At 41.0% G+C, this 17,764-nt stretch overlaps 1 protein-coding gene across 2 annotated transcripts in view; it reads right to left on the reverse strand.

The window, feature by feature from the left end:
* LOC140479658 (UDP-N-acetylhexosamine pyrophosphorylase-like) overlaps positions 1-17,764 on the reverse strand; it is a 53,268-nt gene that overhangs the window by 26,933 nt on the left and 8,571 nt on the right. For both annotated transcript variants that reach the window (XM_072573599.1, XM_072573598.1), the window contains exons 2-3: positions 8,028-8,232; positions 5,715-5,890 (exon numbers count right to left, since the gene is read on the reverse strand). In XM_072573599.1, coding sequence (XP_072429700.1) covers positions 5,715-5,890; positions 8,028-8,232 — 381 coding nt within the window. The remainder of the gene's footprint in view (positions 1-5,714; positions 5,891-8,027; positions 8,233-17,764) is intronic.

Here is a 17,764-nt window from a genome sequence, read left to right on the forward strand (position 1 = left end):
CACCGCCCGTTTCTACCTCCTGCCCAAAATCCACAAACCTGACTGCCCCGGCCAACCCATTGTCTCAGCCTGCTCCTGCCCCACCGAACTCATCTCTGCATACCTCGACACGGTCCTGTCCCCCTTAGTCCAAAGAACTCCCCACCTACGTTCGGGACATGAACCACGCCCTTCACCTCCTCCATGATTTTCGCTTCTCCGGTCCCCAACGCCTTATCTTCACCATGGACATCCATCCCCCATCACGAAGGACTTAAAGCCCTCCGCTTCTTCCTTTCCCGCCGTACCAACCAGTACCCTTCCACCGACACCCTCCTTCGACTGACTGAACTGGTCCTCACCCTGAACAACTTCTCTTTCCAATCCTCCCACTTACTCCAAACCAAAGGAGTAGCCATGGGCACCCGCATGGGCCCCAGCTATGCCTGCCTCTTCGTAGGATATGTGGAACAGTCCATCTTCCGCAGTTACACTGGCCCCACCCCCCACCTTTTCCTCCGCTACATCGATGACTGTATCGGCGCTGCCTCGTGCTCCCAAGAGGAGGTTGAGGAGATTGAACAGTTCATCCACTTTACCAACACTTTCCACCCCGACCTCAAATTCACCTGGACCGTCTCAGACTCCTCCCTCCCCTTCCTAGACCTTTCCATTTCCATCTCGGGTGACTGAATTGACACGGACATTTACTATAAACCGACCGACTCCCACAGCTACCTAGACTACACCTCCTCCCACCCTGCCCCCTGTAAAAACGCCATCCCATATTCCCAATTCCTTTTTCTCCACTACATCTGTGCCCAGGAAGACCAGTTCCAAAACCGTACCACCCAGATGGCCTCCTTCTTCAAGGACCGCAATTTCCCCCCAGATGTAGTCGACGATGCCCTCCACCGCATCTCTTCCACTTCCCGCTCCTCCGCCCTTGAGCCCCGCCCCTCCAACCGCCACCAGGACAGAACCCCACTGGTCCTCACCTACCACCCCACCAACCTCCATGACCAACGTATCATCCGCCATCACCAAACGGACCCCACCACCAGGGACATATTTCCCTCCCCTCCCCTATCAGCGTTCCGAAAAGACCACTCCCTCGTCAGGTCCACACCCCCCACCAACCCAACCTCCACTCCCAGCACCTTCCCCTGCAACCGCAAGAAATGCAAAACTTGCACCCACACCTCCCCCCTTACCTCCCTCCAAGGCCCCAAGGGACACTTCCATATCCGCCACAAATTCACCTGCACCTCCACACACATCATCTATTGCATCCGCTGTGTGGCCTCCTTTATATTGGAGAGACAGGCCGCCTACTTGCAGAACGTTTCAGAGAACACCTCTGGGACACCCGGACCAACCAACCCAACCACCCCGTAGCTCAACACTTTAACTCCCCCTCCCACTCCACCAAGGACATGCAGGTCCTTGGACTCCTCCATCGCCAGACCATGGCAACATGACGGTTGGAGGAAGAGCGCCTCATCTTCCGCCTGGGAACCCTCCAACCACAAGGGATGAACTCATTTCTTCAGTTTCCTCATTTCCCCTACCCCCACCTTGTCTCAGTCAAAGCCCTCGAACTCAGCACCGCCTTCCTAACATGCAATCTTCTTCATGACCTCCCCACCCCACTCCAGGCTATTACCCTCACCTTGACCTCCCTCCACCTATCGCATTCCCAACGCCCCCCCCCCCCCCCTACCTTTTATCTTAGCCTGCTGGACACATGTTCCTCATTCCTGAAAAAGGGCTGATGCCTGAAACGTCGATTCTCCTGTTCCTTGGATGCTACCTGACCTGCTGTGCTTTTCCAACAACACATGTGCAGATCTACATGAATGTATGCAGTTTTTGAGCAAATTGCAATATAACTCTGCAAGTACAAAAAAATTCACCACAAAATATATGTGTGCATGTGGGTCTTTGTGTGTGTCTGTCTGGGGTGGGGGTTGTGAGTGCGAGAAAGTGTGTGTGTGTACGGGACCTTGGGTTCATGTCACATTACAGGTGATCACCATTGCACCACACACACCCACACACACCCTTATAGACACACTCCCACACAGACTTAAGACACTCTGTACATATACACACACACACTTTCTCGCACTCACAACCCCCACCCCAGACAGACACACACACACAGAAAGACAAAGACCCACATGCACACATATTTTGTGTGGTGAATTTTTTTGTACTTGCAGAGTTACGTTGCACTTTGCTCAAAAACTACATACATTCATGTAGAACTCCGAGCTCAAAAACTGCATGAATTTGTGTAAAACTCTGTTATCTCACTTTTTAGATTGGAATCAATCTAAACATCAGGTCATAGACAGAGAACACAGGGGGCTAACACCTTCAACATATTGTCTAGCTATCACCATTGTTAACAGCTAACCCGAGAATGCAACTTTTTTTTAAAAAAAAGGGTTTTGTGATTTACACATGAAAGAAGTGAAACTATCACCGTATTCTAACAGATGAAAGGCTTAACAGACAATCAATTCTTCAATGTATAATTTCAGTTACATCACACTGCAAATTTTTGCTATAAATTCTGTGTAACGATCGAGTCCTCCACAATCACCTGATGAAGGAGCGTCGCTCCGAAAGCTAGTATGCTTCCAATTAAACCTGTTGACTATAACCTGGTGTTGTGATTTTTAACTTTAGAGTTGAAGGTAGTGATTCAAGATGACCACAAGTATTTTTATATACTCATTCATCAGCAGGTTTTTGTCATTCCTCAACTGCCCTTACAAAGTGATGGAGTGCCACTTTCTTGAACTGCTGCAGTCCATGTGTAGGTTCACTCAACGTGCTAGGAGAAAGTGAGGACCGTAGATGCCAAAGATGAGAGTCGGGAGTGTGATGCTGGAAAAGCACAGCAGGTCAGGCAGCATCTGAAGAGCAGGGGAATCGATGTTTCAGGAATAAGCCCTTCATCAGGAATGAGGGGGCTGAGAGATAAATGGGAGGGGTTGGGGCTGGGGGTATAGCTTGGAAGGTGACAGGTAAATTATGTCATGAAGGAATTTCCAGGAATGGTAATATATGATGGTCTGGGGCTTGGAGGAAAACTTGTAGATTTTGAAGCTGCTATGTAAGGAGCCTTGGTGAGATGTTTCAGTGTACCTTGTAGATGGTACAAGCTGGTGCCACTGTGCACCTGCGGCAGAGAGTGAATATATGAGATTGGGTGCCAATTGAGTGACTTGGAGTATTCTGCCTGAAACCATAATAAATTAGGGAACCTTTCCCAAGATCTGAACAAGTCCTTGGATACACAAATAGTTACCATTGTGCAATCAGCGAACATCCTCACTTCTGACCAAATATTGGAAGGAGGGTCATTGATTTAGTAGCATTAGATACTTGAGGCTAGAATATTTCTCTAAGGAACTCCTGCAGTGATGTCCCAGGGTTGAGGTGATTTGATGTCTGACAATTCATAATCACCTTCTTTAGCCTAAGTCCAATTAGTGGAGGCATTTATCCCAGATTTCCATCAAATTCACTTTTGCTAGAGCTCCTTAATGACAGTCAGTGAAATGCTGCCCTGATGTCAAGAGCAGTAACTTTGACCTCACATTTAGAGTTCAGCTTTTTAACCATGTTTGGAGCAAGGTTTAATGAGGTCAGATGCTGAATTGGCCTGGCAGAAAAGGGCAGCACGGTAGCTCAGTAGTTAGCACTACTGCCTCACATCACCAGGGTCCCAGGTTCAATTCCGGCCTCAGGTACCTGTCTGTGTGGAGATTGCACATTCTCCCCGTGTCTGTGTGGGTTTCCTCCGGGTGCTCCAGTTTTCTCCCACAATCCAAAGATGTGCAGGTCAGGTGAATTGGCCATGCTAAATTGCCCATAGTGTTAGGTGCATTAGTCAGAGCGTCTGGGTGGATCACTCTTCAGAGGGTCGGCATGGACTTGTTGGGCTAAAGGGCCTGTCTCCACACTGTAGGGAATCTAATCTAATTCAAATTAAGCATCAATGAGACTACTGATGACTCCTTCCATAACTTTTGCTCTTGGTCAAGCATAGACTGACAGCAAACTCATTTGCCAATTACTGCCTTAAACATTACAACAATATCAATTGAAACAAAGTTCTCAACATCTCATAGGATTGCGAAAGTATGGTTCTTTTGCTCAAAAATGTTACAACAAACAAATCAAACACATTTAAGTTTACAAATCTATACTATAGATAACATTATCATAATGGGATTAGCTGTGGAGTAATACTCAATATTTCTATCTTGAAAAAACTTGAGAATTCAAACAAATGATCCAGCATTTTTAAAAGGCATTTCCATTACTTATCTTGTAGAGTCGCAAGTAAACAGAACTAAAGCAGAAGATTTTACTTTGAGGATGAGAGGTCATTTTCTTCAGAAGAAAGACAACCAAACTGAAATAATTTTTTAAACAGTAAGGGATTTAGTTGTCCATGTGTACAAGTCATTAAAAGCTCGTGCTAAATGGGGTACACTTTGAATAGATCAAGCAACTCAAGACTGAACATCCATGAGGTGCTGTGGGATGTTCAACAGTAGAATTGTACTCCAGCACAATCTGCAACCTCACGCCCTGGCGGGCCAACCTTTTCATGCAGAGGGTGTTACAAGTTGGACCGAAGGGTCTGTTTCCATGCTGTACATCTCTACGACTATAACAGCATAAAACAATCAAAAGGATACCAAAGAAAGAGAATGTTTCAGTTCTGTGAAGGCTGGGTTAAATTTCACGTACTTAACAAGGGAACTAAAGTTAAGGAAAGGTTTATTGGCCTTGGAAGGTAACAGCATAGATTTACTTGGTTAACAAGTGTTAATCTGAGGAAAGCTCACTAAAACCTGATTCATATTCCTTTGAGTTTAACAGGATACAGAATGATCAATTTTAAGCCTAACTTGAGGTTTGAAATGACAATGGGATTCAGTAGCCAAAATGAACAAGAACTATTTTTTAAGGTTATGAAATCCAGAACTTGGGGACATGATTGCAAATTAAAATTTAAACTAAAACGAAACAAAATCAGGGATGTTTATCTTATAACAATCCCCCTCTTTGTTCTTCCAAGGCTCTCCGGCTAAAAAAAATCCATTACATTTCCGATACTTAAAAATTCTGATGTGAAGTCGTAGACTGAAATGTCACTTCTGTGTCTCTTTGCAAGCCTGCAGAATGTTTTCAGTATGTTCCTTTATTTCAAAAGGAGAAGTACATTTTCACTATCACCAAACCCACCAAAATTAAAATTGAAATTTGAAGTTTGCATTTCCAAAACTCTGTGGATGATAAGTCCATCGCACTTTTAAACTTGAACACCTGAATTAGGTAAGACTTTCAAGGTTTATGGAGCGAATGCAAATGCTTCGGAGGAATAGGTTACCTACGATCTAACTGAATGATTTTTTTGTCTTCCTATTTACTTTTTTGAACAATTTTGGAAGAATGTTCAATGGTTTGTTTTCTATTAGAAAACAAACTAAAATCTGCCATTAGGAATATCTTTGAGTCTTCATAAAGTTGGTCAATATCTAATTATGATATTGTGTAAAACGACAACATTAGCAAGGAAACATCTGAATTCACGTTGGACAAGGAGAGAACACTGCTACAACCAGGTATTCATTTATGATTTAACCAATCTGCTTGTTGTAATATCAAACTGACATTTCCACAGTTTGCCCAAAGTTTTCACCAACCTGGTGCCAGTGAAATTTTGCTTTTGCCTTCAAGGATAGCTTTCCCATCAAAAGTCATAGCTGGTAACATTCCCTGTTGGAAAAAGATGACATTTCCTTCCTGTAAACCAAAGTAGCCATTCAGAGTGAAAAATTCTTTTGTAGATTCCATTGTCCGACTACTGGTCATGATATACCTGTGATTGAAAGAAAGGCATATAATACTTTTAAGAATTCCACATTTGATCATAGTGCGGTTAAAAAAACATTTTTAGGAACATTAAAATTATATAGAAATATGACCCAAGGCAGCAGCATACTATAATACTTATTTGAAAATAACAGGCATCAGAAAAAGATGTTTGATGATTCAAACACAAAATCCTCATAGAGAATCATGAAGTTATGCCATTAAGTATGTTGTATCAAGCTGAGAGGAAGTAAGTGGTACATTGAGGTCTTTTTCACAATAACATTTTGTTTTAAAATTTGGTACAAAAACAATAGAAAGTCTTAAGCCATAAGATATAAGATCAGAATTAAGCCATTTGGCCCATTGTCATTCAATCATGACTATATTTATCAACCCTATTCTTTGGCCTTCTACCCATAAACTTTGACCCTCCCCCCGCCAATCAAGAACCTATCTTAAATACACTCAATGACTTGGCCTCCACAGCCATCTGTGACAATGAATTCCATAAATTCACCAGTCTCTAGCTGAAGAAATTCCTCCTTACCTCAGTTATAAAAGATCATCCTTCACTGATATCACACCTTCTGGTCCTAGCCTCTTCCACATATAAAACATCTTGTTTATGTCCATTCTCTCAATATTCTGTAAGTTTCAATCAGATCCCCCACCCTTCTAAAATTCATCAAGTACAGATCAAAAGTCCTCTTCATGAAAAGCCCTTTATCCCTGGAATCATTCTTGTAAATCTCCTCTGAACCCCATCCAAGGCCAGCATCTCATTCTTTAGATTAAGGGCCCAAAATTGCTCACAATATTCCAAGTGCAATCTGACCATAGCCTTACCAAGCCTCAGCTGTACATCCCCGCTCTTAAATTCTAGCCCTCTTGAAATGAATGCAATCATTGCATTTGACTTCCTAATTGCCATATGGACCTGCAGGTTAACCTTAAGAGAATCCTGAACTAAGACTCCTGAGTCCCTTTGTACTTCAGATTTCTGAAGCCTTTCCCCATTGGGAATATATTATACACCTCTATTCTTCCCAAAGTGTATAACCTCACACTTTCCTATACTTTCTGTAAATAGAAAAATCTCTGTAGAAGATTCTAGAAAATATTGTTAGCTTCAGAATAAAAGTAATTCACTTTCAGCAACTTGCCAAGCCTTCTTCAAAAGAAACTTCCATCAAAGACTCCATCATTAATTTTACTACCACCTGTTAGACATGCTAGCTCACCACCACCTCATTCCAATAGGAATCTCAAAAAAGATAATTAACAGGCATTGACAGACTACTTGATCTGAGCATTACACTGTCCACACCACAGTGTGATTGGGAGACAGGATGGGCTGTACTTCTAACCATTTGAAGGTTGAAAGGCTGTTCGGTGGTGGATACATTCTGGGTAATGCTATAACACCCACTTCAGTTAGGTGGATGGATGGTGGTGATGGTCAGCTACGCACACCTTTGATGACACCATATGATAAAACTGAAGTTAGATCACTGCTTGATCTTGGAGCAAGCTACTTACAGTGAAAATTAATTTACCTTCTCAAACACAGGGAATAAGCTCTGTGCAATCTCAAAAACAGACACCAAAAAATATCTACAGTGGAGAGAGAACTGAAGCAAATAAAAATCTCCAAAATGGGAGTTAGTTTTTTTTCTCATCCAAAATCATTCTCACATTAACATACACTTTGTTGCCCCATAATCCATAGGAATTATATTTAATACTTAATTCTGAATTAAAACAGTTAATTTTGAAACTGGTCATTCTGAATTAATCCCATATCAAATAAACAAGAGGGTGAGACTTATTTTTATGTAAGTCTTCTAAAAGCTCTGCAAGGGCTCCCCATGTTCCTTTTTTCCGCCTCCCTAATCTTTGACATACAATTGCTGTTTCTATATTCAGCACACAAGAGAGATACTGCTAAATCAACATTGTAACAAGCAAAACACTGATTTGTCAATTTAAACCATGACAAACTGAATTCAATCTACATCCTCTTTGTAAGTGATCATTTTAATTCTGCAGCTGCAAGGAATACACTATTACTTCAAAATTTTACATCCACAGTTAAATTAACATACTTGAGTTCAAAATCTAAAGTGGATTACCACACTGACCATGGAATAGTGCATTTGTGCCCAAATTGCTCCGATGCCAACTGCTGAAGTTTCAGAATTCGTTCGGCTTGAATTTGAAAAAGTGTTTTTCTTGATAGTAAACCGACATTGTACATTCCTTTAGGATAGGTTACTCCAAGACGTGTTCCTTGCCCACCGGCTAAAAGCAAAACTGCTACTTTGTTCTCAGAGATTTGAAAAAGGCCTGAGGAAAAATAGAGATTAGAAAACAAATATAATGACTATTTCTTCTTTTCACTGTTGACATATTCTGAATATTGTTTAAAACAAATTCCACAGAAATAAATACTGATACTTAACAAAAAAAGATAGATGAAACTGGCAAAAGAATGGTTTTTAAATAAATTTCTGTTTTAGATATTTCAACCAACTGTTCAAATGTGTTGTGTCATTTCTGAATTCAGGTATTCAGATCCAGAGGTAGGGACACTCCCACTGCACCACAAAAACCCTAAATTTCTTTTTTACTGTTAAAAACAAACTTGCAACACTGTGCTTATGTTTCATTCTCGTTAAAACTAAAACAAAACATGATCTATCAATCCAGATTTCAGATATTACTTTGACTCGTAGTAATATCAGCTGGGATCATAACAGCCCTGACAAAAAGTAACAAACTTGGGAGTGCAGCACGCATTTGAAGCAGAACAATCAGTTTTAATGTAAATGTGCTTCATTAACAAGTAATCCTTTCTCTGTATCAGTGGCTGCCGTTAATTAAGAATTTGACTGAAGACATGAAATCATTATCGCCACAATCGCTGCCGTATCTGATGGGTATTTCAAGTCTTATATTTTTAGTGTTGGTTTCTGTATGTAAGTGTCATTTAGTAAAAAGCCCATTTTATTGTAAAGTCAGAATCTGTGTTCATGACTTCTTCTATTCTGTTATGTTTGCGATTACTAGTGTAAAAACATTTTCTTATACTTCTTACTGGTACATTTAATGCTTCCTCTGTACCCACCAGAAAATTTACCAATTTTGACAAGACCTAAACACAGTCAGAGACTAAAAGTATCAAATCAAGAAACACAAGTGACTCCAACAGCAGAAAATACATAGTATGTTTACCAGCAAATAAAACACTTTACAAAAATTATGAAAATGTAATGTTGTAGATATTTAGCATTTTTCAACGAACTTAGTACTTAAAGAAAAACTTCACTGTAATTCATTAGTATTTGAACAAAACTACATTTAATATTCCTGGCAACTTCAGCCATATTTGCAACAAGACTTGCAGGAAATAATTTTTCTTACAGTATTGGTTGGTTTTCCAGTGAAGTTCTTCCCGGAACCATTCTTTTTCTTAGGACAACTGCTATGCATTTTTTTTCATTAGGGATTATTTATTGGTGGGCAGTGATGTAGTGGTCATGTCACTGGCTGAGTAATCTGGAGACTCAGATTAACAGGGACACAGGTTCAAATCTCAACAAGATGGAATATGAATTCAAAAAATAACTCTGGACTTGAAAACTGGTCTTGGCAATGGTCACATTGAAACTCACCGATTGTTGTAAAAACCCATCTGGCTTGCTAATGTTCTTCAGGAAAGGAAATCTGCCATATTTATCTGGCTCTTTTGAACCCATAGTAGGTGTGGTTAATTCCTAAGTGCCTTCTAAAATGGTGTGGCAAAGAAATCAGAGATGGATTACACATGTGGGCCTTAATAGTGATTCCCACATCCCATAAACAAAAACATAAATAGCAGCTGCATTCCAAGTTCAGGGAGGAAAATAGTAATAGCTTGTGTTATACCTATATTTTTCAAATTATCATTCACATGCAAAAAATTTCATTACTACTAAACAAAACCCATGTCATTATTGAGCTTGATCAATATATAACTTTGGAACTGTTAGTAATTTTACTGCTTTCTATATCTGGAGACTTAAAATAACTGTGAAAGAAAACAAGCCACACCAAATAATTTCTTTTCCTGAAAGTTTTCATTGCATAATATTCCACATTAATAATAAACAGACCTTAAGTCAGCAAGTTGTCAAAATTTACAGGGACTCCAAGTTGTTGTCCACCCATACAGATGTTTCAGCAGCTGTTGTAAAGATTGCGCCCTTACATTAAATTGTGGTGGTTAAGATGTATTACACACTTTTTAAAACAGAACTTTGGTCTCAATCAGACTTTCTAGCTAAAGCTTTAATTTCAACCATAATAAATAAATTATTAAAACCAACAGCCAAGTTAAGTCAAAAACTTACTGCAATGCTATCCCAGCATAATGTTACAGGTTTTTAGAATTACAAATTGGTGAATGGGTGGAAGGATTAGCTACATATAATGGTTAAAATTTGCTGTGAAAATAATTGATTTCTTATTATTGTGTAAATCAGCCAGCAATTTAAGGGGTAATTACAAATTTAGGGCTATTAATGTCAATCGATATGAACTTCACACAAACTACAGTTCACCTTTGGGATTTCAATAAATTAACTTATTTACCCATCAATTGCTAATTAGAACTTGAAGTTAAGATTAATTTTAGCATTGAAAGTGATTTTTTAAAAGGAGGAACTTAAGTTCTTGCAAACAGTTGGGCCTCTAACAATTGCTAAATCTTAAAAACATTTTCCATTATTTTCCCTTGGTCTCTTTTTTTCCACATTAGCCCAATATTTTTCCTGACTACTACTACTTCTGTGTTGAATCAAACTCTATTTCACACATTTTCCTTCTCGGTTGTTCCTGTTTCTCTCTTGATTAAGCTGCTTCCCTTATGTACCAAGATCCTAAATATTTTGTAGTCTTCACTGGGACATAATGTACTTCCAGCAACTTTTAGAGGAAGAAATTGAAGGTGGGAGGGTGAAACAAGTAGCACCAAATTATGGTCCATTATAAAAGTGTTAGTTTATACTAAGTGTTCCTTGACAGGAAAAAAATAACAATAAATCAGTTGAAAATCTTGCCAAACTGAATGATTTAAAAGTTCCTTTATCCCCCAGAGATATCTCTTACCATCACCACATAAAGCTTTAATAATGACATCCATTCACTTCTCAAATATAGTAGACTTCAGGCCAAATGAAGCATAACCATCTACACAAGCCAGCACTGAAATGTTCCAATGAGAATTTTATTCTAAAGATTTCAGCCTAAATTACAGCATGAAAATCAAAAGAACTCATGAAATATCACTACCTCCTCTTAGTACATGAAGACATGCCTGTTGGAAGCTTCTTGAAGTTAATAAAAAACATTTTCTATTATGTGCACATTAAAATAATGAATGTGTTGAAACGAATGACAACTTTGTCCCAAAACCATGTACCCACTGGTCATGAACATTTACTGAAAAACTACTTTGACAGGGAAAGGAGAGTTTTGCAATGGTGCCTGGCTTGGATCTTGACCAAGAACTTGCGTCATGAATGAATGGCTCATCAGTTCATGGCCAGTCTCCAATTTACTTTACAAATACCTACCCTTTCAGGGGAATGTTAACTTTAAAATAAGTGGCAAATTGGAATCATTAATTATTTGTAATTAATTTAGAAAAGATGTTGTGAAGGTGGTTACAGATGTTGTTGAAAACAAAGGCTAGTTAATTGTGTATTGCCAACTCACATTTGACAATCATTTCAAAGATTATACACGTCTCTCATTTGGAAGCTTGCAAATCAACCATGTTCTCAATTGAGACACAAATGATATAATGTTGCCTAACATTTTATGCAGCTCTTGGGATATTTAATTTCTACAGCAGTTAGAATATTAATCTACTAACATGCCATGTCACATTCCTTTCTGGTCACTGCTCAGGTACCTCCTAAGCAAAGCAGCTTAAAATGGCTAAGGTTACTTGAGGAATAGCTCATATAGTTCAGCTCTTTTTATCAGCTACTTGGAGTAAATTTAATATAACCTATTTGTTAGGACGCTTACAAGATTATATTTGATAATAGTTTCTATCTGCCTCTCCCTTAAAATTGACGGTATGTGATAAGCTTTATTCAATATTCTTTAATACAGATCAATAAATGATTGAATTAAAGGCAGCCAGGCATGTGACAAAGAAGCAGCCTTCTTGTTATTGTATTACAAACATAATATTTGGGGGGGGGGGGGGGGGGGGGGTCATTGAATGGCAAAACAGACCAGTTGAAAGATATTAACTCCATTTTGCCCATTCCCCAGTCTGTACAAGTAATTAATCATGCCACTTTAGGAATATTATGTGTAATTCTGGTCTCTGTCCTATAGGAAGGATGTTGTGAAACTTGAAATTTATCAGAAAAGATGACAAGAATGTTGCTAGGGTTGGAGTGTTTGAGTAATAGGGAAAGGCTGAGTAGGCTGGGGCTGTCTTCCTTAGAATGTCAGAGGCTGAGGGGTGACCTTATACAAGTCTATAAAATCATGAGGGGCATGGAAAGGGTAAATTATTTTCCCTGGGGTGGATGAATCCAGAACTAGAGGGCATAGGTTTAGGATGAGAGGGGAAAGATTTAAAAAGAACCTAAGGGGGGGGGGGCGGCAGGTCAGCTTTTTCACAGATGGGGTTTGTGCATGGAATGAGATGCCAGAGGAAGAGGAGGAGACTCGTACGATTACAACATTTAAAAGGCATCTGGATGGGTATATGAATAGGAAGGGTTTGGGGGAATATAGGCCAAGGGCTGACAAATGGGACTACATTAATTTACAATATTTGGTCGGCATCGACGAGTTGGACCAAAGGGTCTGTTTCTGTGCTGTACATCTCTAACTTTGACTCTAAAACTGACTTGTAATTTTTCATTAGGTTCCTCTCAAAAACGTCAGCTGACCTAATATCCACAGGTTTTCAGAAAGAATATTCCATATTTAGTTTATATGAAAAGGTTTCCTGATGCACATAGTAAGCACTTTGCTCTAAAACAAAAATATTATGTCCTCTTGTTCTGGATTACAACACCACTCCAATGAGAGGAAACAATATACCTACCCTATCAAATCCCTTTCTCCATTTAAAAAAACTCTGGTTAAATAGGAGGATGAATTTATAAAGTGAATAACTAGAAAAAAAACACCCATCTTCTCTAACAAGACCTTTATTATTAGCTTTAATTCTTCTTTGCTCTAGATCCTTCACCATTGGAGTCTATGCTGCTTTGCCAGTTTTCCATTCTTCCATTTCTATTAGCTTCAGCCTCACCTGCTTGACTATACTCAAAACTACAGTGTTCTCCTACAATGTTAAAAATCACACAACACCACTTTATAGTCCAACAAGTTTATTTGGAAGTACAAGCTTTCACAGTGCTGTTCCTTGGTCAGGTAGCTAGTGAGGCAGGATCATAGGACAGAATTTGTAGTAAAAGATCAAAGTGCCATATAACTTCTGCGATGTATCGAACAAACCTAGTTTGCTGTTAAGTCTTTAGTAACTCAATGGGTTGCAGGTTTTGATTCATTAATATGTAAATCCCAGAACTTCTTTCAAGTCACATTCCCAAGATAACAACATTTTATAAAACAAAAAGGTGACATCTCAGCTCAGACAATGCATTAAAGGTGTGAAGTCAGAATCTGTCTGTATTTCAACCTTGAGTCAGACTGGCTCTATTTCCAAAGTGGAAATTTATAAAATGTCACATGGATTGCCTGCCTATAGATCATGTGCTTTTTGAACAAAATAGAATATACCTGCAAATGCAAACTCACTCATAGAATTGTGTGCATGCGCGTAAGGGGGAGAGAGAAAAGAGATTGTGTCAGCATGTGTCCTACAGTGTGCATGAAGTTCTTGTATTTTTAAATTAATTAATGCAACATTTAGTTTTAGTTAAAATTTAACTTATTGCTGCAAGTGCACAATAGCTCCTACAATTTAAAAAACAAATGGGTAACTACTGGAATAAACTGTTGGAGCTACTTAACTTTAAAAGCTAAGACTTGAAGATGGAGAAACAGAAACTTACTACAGCAATTTTAATTGCATATAGAACTGAGGTAACATGATGTATACTACAACAATATTTGCAGCACAATGGCATACTGCATTAGCTTGGATACGGATGCCACATGGATATTGACTCGTAACAGACAATACTTTCAGCCTACATCAATAATTCATCAAACCACTGCTTTTCTTCATTTATATAAATGATTTGGATGTGAACATAGGAACTTAAGTTAGTAAATTTGCAGATGACACTAAAATTAGAGGTGCAGTGGACAGGTTACCTCAGTACAACAGGATCTTGATCAGATGGGTCAATGGGCTGAGGAGTGGCAGATGGAGTTTAATTTAGATAAATGTGAGGTGCTACATTTTGGAAAGACAAAAGCAGAACTTAACACTTAATGGTAAGGTCCTAGGCAGTGTTGCTAAACAAAGAGTGCAGGTTCACAGTTCCTCGAAAGTGGAGTCTCAGTTAGATAGGATAGTGAAGGAGACGTTTGATATGCTTTCTTTTATTGGTCAGAGCATTGAGTATAAGAATTAGGAAGAATTAGGGCTGTACAGGACATTGGTTTGACCACTTTTGGAATAGTGTGTGCAGTCCTGGACTCCCTCCTGTCAGAAGGATGTTGTGAAACTTGAAAGGGTTCAGAAAAGATTTACAAGGATGTTGCCAGGATTGGAGGATTTGAGCTACAGGGAGAGGCTGAATAGGCTGGTGCTATTTTCCTTGCAATGTTGGAGGCTGAGTGGTGTATAAAATCATGAGGGGCATGGATAGGGTAAATAGAGAAAGTATTTTTTCTGGGATGTTGGAGTCCTGAACTAGAGGGGATAGGTTTAGGGTGAGAGGGGAGCAGTAGGGGGAAGTGACGATGACCAGAGAGGCAGCCGGGAAGGAAAGCAGTGAGTATAAATACTCACCCTTCGACGCTAACGGTCATTTTGAGTGCGAGCAGCAGCTAAGGTAAGACTGTTTGTTTTAAAAGTACTTACCGGTAGCGGGCAGCGGTGTTTTTCTTCACTCTCTCTTCACAGAAAGAGCGGGAGCAGTAGGGGGAAGTGACGACGACCAGAGAGGCAGCCGAGACCCGGAAGCAGGTAGAGCGTAAGCTTACCTGGGTAGGTTTGCTTCCCCTTTAAAAGCGTGCAGCTGAAGAACCCGAGGCACTACGGAGGTAGTGCCTCCCACCCGCCCTCCTCCTCCTCTAACCTAATAATAAGATCAGTTGTGGTAAGGAGGTAAGTGCCGAATTTTGCTTGTTGTATTCTTTAGACCCAGTGTTTTTTTAAAATAAAGGTTAGCTTTAGAGGGATGGCAGCGAAGGCAGTGCAATGTTCCTCCTGCAACATGTATGAGGTGAGGGATGCCATGGACGTCCCTGCTGATTACACTTGCAGGAAGTGCACCCATCTCCAGCTCCTCCAAGACCGTGTTAGGGAACTGGAGCTGGAGTTGGATGAACTTCGGATCATTCGGGAGGCAGAGGGGGTCATAGATCGGAGCTATAGGGAAGTAGTAACTCCAAAGATGGCAGATAGATGGGTGACAGTGAGGGGGACTGGGAGGAAGCAGCCAGTGCAGGGACCCCCTGTGGTCGTTCCCCTCAAGAACAAGTATACCGTTTTGGATACTTGTGGGGGGGACGACTTACCAGGGGTAAGTAACGGGGCTCAGGCCTCTGGCACGGAGCCTGTCCCCGCTACTCAGAAGGGAAGGGTGGAGAAGAGCAGAGCAATAATAATTGGGGACTCGATAGTTCGGGGCACAGATAGGCGGTTTTGTAGGAACGAGAGAGACTCACGTTTGGTATGTTGCCTCCCAGGTGCAAGGGTACGTGATGTCTCTGATCGTGTTTTCCGGGTCCTTAAGGGGGAGGGGGAGCAGCCTGAAGTCGTGGTCCATATTGGCACCAATGACATAGGTAGGAGGAGTGCTGAGGATGTTAGACAGGCTTTTAGGGAGCTAGGTTGGAAGCTCAGAGTTAGAACGAACAGAGTTGTTGTCTCTGGTTTGTTACCCGTGCCACGTGATAGAGAGTCGAGGAATAGGGAGAGAGAACAGTTAAATGCGTGGCTACAGGGATGGTGCAGGAGGGAGGGATTTCGGTACTTGGATAACTGGGGTTCTTTCTGGGAAAGGTGGGACCTCTATAAACAGGATGGTCTGCACCTGAACCTGAGGGACACCAGTATTCTTGGGGGGAGGTTTGCTAGTGCTCTTGGGGGGGGTTCAAACTAACTCTGCAGGGGCATGGGAACCCAGACTGTAACTTTAGGGTGCAGGACCTGGAGTGTAGGGAGGTTAGGATTATGGCATCAATCTTAAAGGAGGGTGCCTGTAAACAGAAGAGTGGCTTGAAGTGTGTATACTTTAATGCCAGAAGTATACGAAATAAGGTAGGTGAACTCGCAGCGTGGGTTGGTACCTGGGACTTCGATGTTGTGGCTATTACGGAGAAGTGGCTAGATCAGGGACAGGATTGGCTGTTGCAGGTTCCAGGGTTTAAATGTTTTAGTAGGGTCAGAGGTGGGGGTAAAAGAGGGGGGGGGGGGGGTGGCTTTGCTTGTCAAAGATAGTATTACAGCGGTGGAAAGGAAGATGGACGAAGATTTGTCATCTGAGGTAGTTTGGGTTGAGGTTAGGAATAGGAGAGGTGAGGTCACCCTGTTAGGAGTCTTTTACAGGCCTCCTAATAGTCCTAGAATCGTTGAAGAAAGGATTGCGAAGATGATTCAGGAGAAGAGTGACAGTAATAGGGTGATTGTTATGGGAGACTTTAACTTTCCTGATATTGATTGGGAAAGCTATAGCTCAAGTTCGTTAGATGGGTCAGTGTTTGTGCAATGTGTGCAGGAGAGTTTCCTGACACAATATGTAGATAAGCCAACAAGAGGTGAGGCCATACTGGATTTGGTTCTGGGTAACGAACCAGGCCAGGTATTAGAACTAGAGGTAGGTGAGCACTTTGGGGACAGTGACCACAATTCGGTGATTTTTACTCTAGTGATGGAGAGGGATAAGTGTGTACTACAGGGCAAGAGTTATAGCTGGGGGCAGGGAAATTATGATGCGTTGAGGCATGATTTAGGATGTGTGGATTGGAAAAGTAGATTCCAAGGCAAGAGCGTAATTGATATGTGGAACTTGTTCAAGGAGCAACTATTGAGTGTCCTTGATAAGTACGTACCTATCAGGCAGGGAGGAAAGGGTCGTGTGAGGGAGCCGTGGTTTAATAAGGAGTTGGAATCCCTTGTTAAATGGAAGAGGGCGGCCTTTGTAAAGATGAGGCGTGAAGGTTCAATAGGGGCGATTGAGAGTTATAAGGTAGCCCGGAAGGACCTGCAGAGAGAGCTAAGAGCAGCAAGGAGGGGACATGAAAGGTCCTTAGTGGGTAGGATTAGGGAAAACCCTAAGGCTTTCTATAGGTATGTTAGGAATAAAAGAATGACTAGGGAAGGAATAGGTCCAATCAAGGATAGTAATGGGAAGTTGCGTGTGGAGGCTGAAGAGATTGGGGAGGCGCTGAATGAATACTTTTCGTCAGTATTCACTCAGGAACAGGACATTGTTGTCGATATGAATACTGGGGCACGAATAAGTAGAATGGATAGCTTTGAGATATGTAGAGAAGAGGTGTTGGAAATTCTGGCAAGGGTGAAAATAGATAAGTCCCCTGGGCCTGATGGCATTTATCCTAGGATTCTCTGGGAAGCAAGGGAGGAGAATGCAGAGCCATTGGCCTTGATTTTTGTGTCCTCTTTGTCGACAGGAGTAGTGCCAGAGGACTGGAGGCTAGC

This window comes from Chiloscyllium punctatum, chromosome 7 (genome assembly GCF_047496795.1).
Source record: "Chiloscyllium punctatum isolate Juve2018m chromosome 7, sChiPun1.3, whole genome shotgun sequence".
In the NCBI taxonomy this organism is placed as follows: Eukaryota; Metazoa; Chordata; class Chondrichthyes; order Orectolobiformes; family Hemiscylliidae; genus Chiloscyllium; species Chiloscyllium punctatum.